This window comes from Choloepus didactylus, chromosome 2 (genome assembly GCF_015220235.1).
Source record: "Choloepus didactylus isolate mChoDid1 chromosome 2, mChoDid1.pri, whole genome shotgun sequence".
Taxonomy (NCBI): Eukaryota; Metazoa; Chordata; class Mammalia; order Pilosa; family Megalonychidae; genus Choloepus; species Choloepus didactylus.
In genome coordinates this window covers 231,191,581-231,201,067 of record NC_051308.1, presented here as the reverse complement: position 1 = coordinate 231,201,067, position 9,487 = coordinate 231,191,581, and the positions used below count along the sequence as shown (strand labels likewise).

Sequence of the window (9,487 nt, the reverse complement as noted above, 5' to 3'; positions counted from 1 at the left end):
AGAAGGCACGGAAATGCCGGAAGCCGTACCGCAGACAGCTCCCGGAACGGAGAGGCGGGTCGCAGCGCATATAGGGTCAGGCATACGCGAGGGCAGCCCCCAAAGGCCATCCCAGAGGGCCCCGCGCGGCCGGGGTCCTAATAGTTAGGTCCGCCTTTCGCTACATGTGGTTTCAGCGCGATGCCCAAATCCAAGCGCGACAAGAAAGGTGAGTGAAGGGTCTCCCTGTACCGAGTGGGGAGCACGATTAGCCAGCTGCCAGCCTCGGTGGGGACTTTTGGGTGGTGGAGGTACCAAAGAGGACGCTGGGAATTCCGCGGCTTGCTGCGAGCTGGCGTGGAGACTTCGGGGGTAGGAGCATCGAAGGGGGCCGGAGTCTTCTCTGGTCAAGGAAACTGAGATTGTTTTGGCAGTCCTCGAGCGCTCTTCCAAGGCCTAGTGGGCCGGGAAATAGCTCCTGGGTACACTGCCTGTGCCCAGTCTCGCCTCGGCTCACCTTTTCTATCTCCTTTCGCTGTTTGCGGTCGTGCCACCCTAGCCGTTTTTGCCTTACTTAAGCACAGGAAATTTACCGCATTTAACCCCTTGCATTTGCAATTCTTTCTGCCTGGAATTTTTATATCGCGCTCTTCGTATAGCTAGCTGGCAACTTCTCGGTTATCAGTTAATAGATCACCTCCTAAGACACCATACTTGACTACACTTACTGTGGGGGGGGGTCCCCCTCACCCTGGCATTAACACATTAAATCAATATATTTAGGGGCCTACCACATGGCTGGCATTTTCTAAGCGTTGGGAATACAAGTTACACTGAACTTAACATTTTAATAAGGGAAAATCATACTAAAAGCTGGGTAAATAGTTTGTCAGATAGGATAGTGTTGAGTCCCATGGAAAAAAAGTGAAGTAAACGGAAGGTGGAAACATTTTACATAATGGGGTCTGGAAAGGCCTTTCTGTTGAGATGACAGATGATCAGAGTCCTGAGGAAAGGAAGTGAGCAATCCAAAGAGTTATCTGGGAAAATGTTATGCCAAATACAGAAAACAGAAAGTGCAAAGGCCTTGAAACAGGAGCATGCTTGCCATGTTATAGGACAGTAAGAATGTGGGGCTTTAAGTTGCTGGAGCAGAGTGAACAAGAGTAGGAGATAGAGGAGTGGACAGAGTGGGCAGAGCTTTATAGGCCCTGTGTAAAGACCTGGCTTTCACACCTGGGTGAAAGGGGCAGCCATTGGAGGGCTTTCAGCAGGGAATAACTATTTACTTTTACATGGTGACTCTGGTGCCTTGTTGAGAATAGACTGGGGAAGGTATGGGGCAGAGGACAAGGATGGAAGCAGTGAGCCCAGCAATAATCAAAAAGATGGAGATGCTATGCTGGACTAAGGTAGCAATGTAGATGAGAAGTAGCCAGCTGTATTTTGTGTATCATCCCTTGCTGCACTTACTGCTGACAGGTATGATTGCCTCTCTGCATGCCTTGTGAAGAGGAGCTATGTCTGCCTTTGGGTGCCAGGCAGGATGAATAAGAGGTGGACCCTTCCTGGGGGTATCCAGGGCTTTGCATTTGATGCTCTGTTAAGTATTTGTGGAATGATCTGATTCAGTGGAGGGCTCTGGTCAGATCTGGCAAAACACCAGACTTTTCTCAATAGGGGACAAATTGGGCCGCAGCTCGCAGATAAGCTACCAAAGGGGAGAAGAAAATGAATCTCCAAGGCCATTCAGATTTGTATTTTATCATCTCCCTTTTTCTTTTCTTTGTATTAGTTTCTTTAACTAAAACTGCCAAGAAAGGCTTGGAACTGAAACAGAACCTGATAGAAGAGGTAAGAGCTTATTGTCCATTTTTCCAGAACTTTGTGTTTATCTTATAAGACTATTGACCAGGGGAACATACTATTAAAAAAAAAAGAGATACCAAGCTGCTGATCTAACCTGTCTTCCTACAGTAGCAGCACCAGTAATAGCTGCCATAGTCGTGATTTCCAGCCTTGATTGAGCTCTTTCTACGTGCCCTACACTGCACTGAGTGATTAATATGTATTATTTTGCTCTAGACTTGAAACTTACCAAGATATTAGGTGTTGTTATCCCTGCTTTGTAACTGGGATAACTGAAGTTTACAGAGGCATGTTAGCCTATCCAATGTTAAAAAGCTAGGAAATTTAGGTAGTATACCAGAGTCACCAGCTGGTTTTTTAAAAAAAGAAAAGGCTAAGGAGTTATCACGTTTGGGTAACTGCAAAGCTGTACTCCTCATCAGCCCACTTTCTGCACTGCTTCTGACCTGCCAGTTCTGGTCTGCAGGCCCAGTGAGAGCAGAATCTTCTAGACAAACATTCCTCAAGGTGATGGCTGAGGCCCTGTACGTCTCCTTTTAGCAGGAGCTTTCCTAGTGTGGATTAGTGTTGCTAAGGTGTTAACAATTAATGGGCAAAGCAAAGAGAAGTGGTCAATACCAGCACTGACCACAGATAAGTCAGAAACCTGAGAAAGAACATGGGATCTTGATTCGTGGCTCAGCTTCCCATGTACTCTGAAATCATATCTGCTTCGTCCCAGAGGAGCCCCTGTAATTAGTGATCTTGGTTTCAGTATTGGGGGAAAGAAGGAAACAACCAAATCAGTGCCCTTCAACACTGAAATTCCATAGTTCTAAGGGACCAAGAGGAGATTCCTTCCCCTCTGAGGCCAGAACATTGCCCAACCCAAGCCACCCGTTTAACCCCAGAGCCCCATGAATTGTCCCACAGCTGCGGAAATGTGTGGACACGTACAAGTACCTTTTCGTCTTCTCTGTGGCCAACATGAGGAACAGCAAGCTGAAGGACATCCGGAATGCCTGGAAGCACAGCCGGTGAGCAGGCAATGGGAAGAGGGACCATCTGGGTGGTGAAAGGGCAGGCTGCTCTCAGTCAAAGCACAGGGTCAGTTGCCTTTGGGGTACCTGAGTCATGCCAGTGATGCCTCATTGAGGACACAGTACATGCTGCCATTGAGCAGCGCAACCTCTTAACTGTTGGTACTGCTCCTTGTGGAACAGGGTCTCGGTATTTGGTCAGGGAGCGCTTGATAGCTGATCCCTTTGGGAGAACTGGCTCCCTTAACCCTGGGATCTGGTCCTTTGAGGTGTACTACCTCATGTTTAGAATCTAACGATGAGCACTGGAATGTACACATTGGCCCAAGAAGAGGCTGCCTATACCACATGGCAAGTTATTGTCTTTTGGCTGGAATCAGAAGAGAATTAAGGGTGATGACTCTGGTTTTCATGTCCCTTCAATATACCCAGCCAGAAGGAGGTGATTGTCAAATCATACTCATAGTGTGCTACTAGACAAAATGTTGCAAGTGCCAGGGTATAAGGATAGGAATATAATGAAAGGGGCCCTGAGTTGGGACAGGACACATGGGCAAGCTGCATGGAAGACGTGCGAGCCTGTCCACACCTCCTGTGTAACCACCTGGGCCTTGGGTCACACACTCCTGTGGGACTGGAGCTGGTTTGCATTTAGCTGGGGGAAGGGCTGCACAGGCCACTTCCTTCACAGAACCTCTTTTTCTTGGCAGGATGTTCTTTGGCAAAAACAAGGTGATGATGGTGGCTTTGGGTCGAAGCCCATCCGATGAGTATAAAGACAACCTGCACCAGGTGAGTCACTGGTCCTGTGTTAAGAGGGACCATATTGAACTTGCCTTCTCTCCTGCTTTTCTCCTGGGACAGAGGCCCCAGCAATCTGGCCTGCCCCTGAGATCAGGGAGACCAAGGCCTAGATTAAAGCTCTGAATTCACCCTTAACTTCCAGGCCCAGGGAATAGCACCCACTATCCCAATAACCCCAGCTGTGACAACCAAAAATGTCTCTAGACATTGCCAGATGTCCCCGGAAGGACAAATAGACCCCCACCCCCAAGTTGAGACCCACTGCTCCTAATGTGACCCAGTCAGCCTCCTGTTTGTTTGTAGGTCAGCAAGAAATTGAGGGGTGAAGTTGGTCTCCTTTTCACCAACCGCACTAAGGAAGAAGTGAATGAGTAAGTGTTTTTAAGGATTATTATGGAAAACGAAGGGCAGAGAACACTCAGGGAAAGGAATAATCTGGGGAATTTGTGCAGCATGGGGACGTCAAATTGGACTGGTTCCTAGAACACTGTGACTGAGCAAAGTGGATTCTGTCCAGAGCCGTCCTGCTCTCACCAGTTACCTTTTCCAGGCCAGCAGCTGAGATGGACAGGAGGAGAGATCCAGGGTCACCATGAACTTCTCAGAGAAGTTTAACATGACCATGGGCTGGTGGTCCAACCAAGAACCTCACTTCCTGCCACACTTTTCCCTAAGGTGGTTCACAAAATACACAGAAATGGACTTCGCCCGAGCTGGTAACAAAGCCACTTTCACAGTGAGCCTGGATCCTGGGCCGCTGGAGCAGTTCCCCCACTCCATGGAGCCACAGCTGAGGCAGCTGGGCCTGCCCACCGCCCTCAAGAGAGGTATGGGGGAGTCCTGGAGCTGAAAGCTTCCAGCGGGGAGAGGCCAGGAGCACAGCCTCCTAGGCCCATGGCCTCCACCCTCCCTTTTATTGCTCAGCGAGTTGTTTCCATGAGCCTCTGTTGTGTCGTGAAAATGGGGTAATGGTGCCCACCTCATCATTGGGGGAAAACATGGGTGGTGATTTACAGCCAGAATACAGCACTTCAGAGACACTGAGGGAGGCAGCCTGTTCCAGTTTGCTAATGTTCCCATTATGCAAAATACCAGAAATGGATTGGCTTCTAAAAAGGGATTAGGTTACAGATTTAAAGTACTGTGGCCATAAAAGTTTCCAAACTAAGGCATCAACAAGAGGATACCTTCACTGAAGAAAGGCCGATGGTGTCTAAAACACCTCTGTTAGCTGGGAAGGCGTGTGGCTGGTGTCTGCTGATCCTTTGCTCCCGGGTTGTGTTTCAAAATGGCTTTCTCCAAAATGTCTCTGGGCTTTTGTCTTAGCTCCTCTCTCTCAGCTCCTGTGTGTCATTGCTTGTTTCTCCCAGGGTGTTTCTCTCCAAGAGTCTGGAAGTCCTCTCTTAGCTTCTCTGGGGCAAACTCTGGGCTTAATCTCTTAGCTTAGCATTTCCAGACATTCTTCTGTCCACATCTCTAAGAATCACTGATCATCAGCAAGCATCTGGGTCTGTATCCGCTCTTAGCTTCTCTCTTAAATACTCCAGTGAGCTAATCAAGACCCACCATGAATGGTGGGGCCACACATGGAAATGACCTAATCAAAAATATCACAGTTGGGTAAATTGCACCTCTGTGGAAACACTCAAGAGATTCCCCCTTAATCAAAAGACTGCATTAAAGATAAAAGATTGCATTAAAGAACATACCTTTATGTGGGGCATAATATATCCAAACCAGCACACACCCACTACCCCAGCCAGCCACACAAGCAGCTAGCCACTTGCTGCCTAACTCTGCCCTGGATGTCTTAGAGTTGTGGGGAGGACACGTGGCCACCCATACGCCTTCCAGTGCTGGGCAGCAGGCAGAACATGCTGGTGCTCAGGGAAAGAAGCACTTGGGGTCTCCCCTGCTGCAGGTGTGGTGACTCTGCTGTCCGACCACGAGGTGTGCAAGGAGGGGGATGTGCTGACCCCAGAGCAGGCCCGCGTCCTGGTGAGTCTGGGCCTTTCAGGGCTCTCTTTCTGCCACCTGGGGTGCAGGGCAGGAGGGCCAGCTGCTATTCTTTCCCCTGCTGAGAAGAGTTCTCCAAGCTTCTGTAACATGCACTCCTCCTGTCCCTTTGTTGCCTTGGTCTCATGCAGAAGCTTCTTGGGTATGAAATGGCTGAATTCAAGGTGACCATCAAATACATGTGGGATGCACACTCCGGAAGATTTGAACAGATGGGAGAGGACTTGCCAGAGAGTGCATCTGAGTCGGCAGAAGAATCAGAGGAGGAAGATGATGACTGACTGGAAGGCTTGGAACCACGGGCCTCCCCGAAAGTCCAGACTCTCATCCGCATTGCACCACGCAGGACTGGTGCCGCCTCCAGAGGGAGCCGCTGTCACCTTTGCTGTGGGTGAAGACAAGGGGGACAATAAGGACTGACTGTTTCTCTGAAAAATAAAAACTGCACCTGCAGGGTTTCTCCCTGTAGCAACAAAAGGGGCTTTTCCTTTTACCAAAAAAAAAAAGGGGGCCTTTGGATTTGTGCCTGTGTCTGGATTCTCAGGATGCCCTTTGTGCAGCTCAAGACCCAGCATCTACTCCCAGCTGCTGGGTGAGTGCCACGGCCAGAGCAACTTGGGAGCTTTGGGGCTGGTGGAAAGCAACTACCAGAGCTGGAGTTTCTCCCCTTATCCAACTCAGGGGCGGGGGGGGCCCTCAGCTGCCCTTGTCCTCCTTCTGGATAGCCAGGGCAAGACAGGAGGCTTTAGCTGAGTTGGAAGTGAAGCCAGTGCTGAAGTTCAGAGCCAGGGACATTTCAAAGATGTTCTTTCTGCCCACAGGCCCCTCAGAGGTTTTACTCTTCTTGGTGGTGCCTCTAGTGGTAGGTTTTTGCCCAAATTATTCCAGTTTTAAATATCCAGTAAGGGTATTTCTGAATGAGGGAAGACCTACTTCACATATATGGCTCCTTTTTATTTTCTGTCATGCATAGAAGAGTGAGTGCCACCTTAGCCCTCACTGTTGAAAGATCAGGCTGCATTCAGGACAGATGGCTGGGAAGACCCTCACAAGGCAGTGTGCCCCCAACATCTCCCATTGCTTCTGCCCTTTGGAGACTTCAGTCCACACTTCTGCCCCCTTTTCCCAAGCCCTTAGAAAGGACAGGAACAGGCAGCACAGGAAACACATTCACCAGGTTCTCTCCAGGCCTGGGCTGCAGCCAGGCATGGAGCCTGCTTTATTCAGACAACAAATGCCCAAGGAGAGCTTAGCTGCAGGCTTTCCACATCATAAAGGCAACAGGGAGTACTGCAAAAATATAGAAAGATAACTTGCCCACTGGATGATGAGGAAAGAACTCGCTAGAGCAGCTTTAGGCAAAAATTGCCCAGGGTGAGAATAAAGAGGTGATGGAGGGTGCCCTCTGCCACCTAAGTCAGGTCTAGGCCTTGTGGGAATATCTGACATTCATGGGCAGCCAAATGCCAGGCTTGATCAAAGGAAGGCCCCATGACAGCAAGCTCCAGGGGCTCTTCCTCAGTTTCCCCAAAGTTCTAGTCCAGCTGCTCCAAGTTGAACATGCCCGGTGAACCATATTGCCATGGACCACATGCCCTATAAGAAGGGACAGCCAGACTTCAACACTTTTGTGTGCCTGCAGCTCCTGGTTCTTTATGCCTTCTATTCCAAAAAGAATTCAAATTGCTGCTACTACAGTTTCAGCAGACCCAACTGGAGAGCCACTCATTCCTGCCACTCAGCAGCTAGATAAAATTGAGTTAGTTACTTGACTGACCCCTCTAAGCCTCAAACTTCCCCTCCTTTGCAGGCAGTTTGGGGAATTACAAATTTTTTAACATACATACTTTGCACCTGGCCTACCACGTAGCAGGTGATCAGTAAAGGGCAATCATTTTCTAATGCCCAAGCTGGAGGAAAGTGTTAGGGGAAGAGGACAGCAGGAATAAAGGGAAACTAAACTGTACATGGGAGATGGACTGCAGAATGGGCAGCAAGAGGAAGACTGAATGCTAAAGGAAAATAAAATATACCTTTCTGAGGCAACTTATGCTCATTCCCTACCGCATGTAGCTGTGTGACCTTGGTTAAGGGAAATACCCTCTCTGAGGCAGTCTCCTCATATGTAAAATTGAGATAACCATACTTAATAGATCATTGTAAGAATCAGTATTTGTAACCTGGCACTTAAGTGTCTTCTCTGAGAACAGGACTAGCCCCCCTAAAAAACTGGGCCAGAGAGAAATGTTCAGAGGAAGAAAAGGAGTAATCTTAGAAACAGCCAGACAATTGCATAGCTCTCACCTCTTCCACTCCCAGTCCCTGCATAGCAGAAGCTAACCCCCGGGGACAGCTGGATTACCTGGCCCTCGGAGTGGTGGTGTACCCACAGAAGGCACTGATGTCATATTGGGGGCACTGGAGCCACAGTGTTCTGCAGGATCTTCACCACACAATTATCTAGGGGTGGGAGGGGGTGCTCCTTCCAGAAGCTGGGCTGCTCCCGGTGGGGGGAGGGGTCACCGAGGTGGCTAGCCACCCCCACCCTAACCCCTAGAGCATCAAAGGAGCAAGTAGTGTCTTTGCAGGTGGAAGCTTTACCTAACAGCATCAGAATGTGTATGGTTCCTGGGCCCCTCCTCAGGGCATAGTTGGATCTGGCAGGGCAGGCAGTGGGCAGGAATCCTCAGGTTTAAGATGCTCACCAGGTGTTAACACAACTGGGCAAATCAGGGCCCCTGAGCAGTACAGCACCACACCTGTGTGCTCTGGGGCACAGAGAGGACCCCTGGCTTCCAGTCCTGGTTCTGGCCTTGGCTGAGCCACCTCCCCTCCCTGCTCTCACTTTGTCTCCTGAGAAAAGGAAACATCCCATATCAGTCCCATAAAGTGAATGAAAGTGCAAAGATAAAGGACCTGATTATGCTTTCTAACCTGGAAAGAGTAGTCAAGAGGAAAACCCATTAGCTGATCCTCCATGGGTGAGGCCTAGGAAGCTCCACTTAGAGCAATGGTCCCTAAACCTGGCCAGGATTACCAGATACCCTTGGCAGGGGTGGGGAGAGTGGGGAAGGACATAGAAAAGGATTGACTCACAGCACATTTTGCCTCCTTCCCATTATAAGAATAGCCAGCATTTCTGAGCCTGCCACATGTGCCAAGCACTACCCCAAGCACTTCAGTGGCATCAGGCTAAGAGAAGCCTTCCTGCCCCAACACAAATCCACTGCGGGTACCTCTGCCCTTGGGACGTTCTTCCAACACACTCAGTATTGCCGCATCTCATTGCCTTTGCACACCCATGCTCCTGCCTGTCTGACTCCTATGTTCCCTTTTCAGAGAAGATGGCTGCAATGGCTCCCTCTCCCAGGAAATGTTCCCTCTTCTAGGCCCCCAGTCCTCTCTGGAATCTGAATTCCCCAAAGTGGGTTAATGTCAATTTCCCTCTTTTAGTCTCAGACAGAGCCTGGCACATAGTGGAGTCAGACTTTCCCCAGCTTCCCTGTACTAACCCTACCCCAACTTACCCACCTTCCTACCCCACCCCACCCCCACACACACACCTCCAAGGCCTGGAGGCACCCAAACAGCTGGGCTACCCGGGACAAAATCTAGGGCCCAGAGCACGGCTGGAATGATCACCCTCCAGTTCCAAAGTATGATCTGGGAAGTAATGGCATTGGGCAAGTGGGTCAGGATTCTTACAGATGCCGCCACTCAAGGGGACTGCATGACGAGGGGCGGGGGGGGGGGGTGGCATGGTAGATACCAGAAAGAGGTGATGGTACGGGCTCAATAGT

At 49.8% G+C, this 9,487-nt stretch overlaps 1 protein-coding gene across 1 annotated transcript; it reads left to right on the top strand.

The window, feature by feature from the left end:
- Positions 1-180: 180 nt before the first annotated feature.
- Positions 181-7,721, top strand: MRTO4 (MRT4 homolog, ribosome maturation factor). The gene is made up of 8 exons (XM_037828356.1): positions 181-208; positions 1,775-1,833; positions 2,761-2,864; positions 3,578-3,659; positions 3,975-4,042; positions 4,347-4,498; positions 5,593-5,669; positions 5,819-7,721. The coding sequence occupies exons 1-8, from the start codon at positions 181-183 to the stop codon at positions 5,966-5,968; spliced, it is 720 nt and encodes a 239-aa protein (XP_037684284.1). The 3' UTR covers positions 5,969-7,721.
- The last annotated feature ends 1,766 nt before the right edge of the window (positions 7,722-9,487 follow it).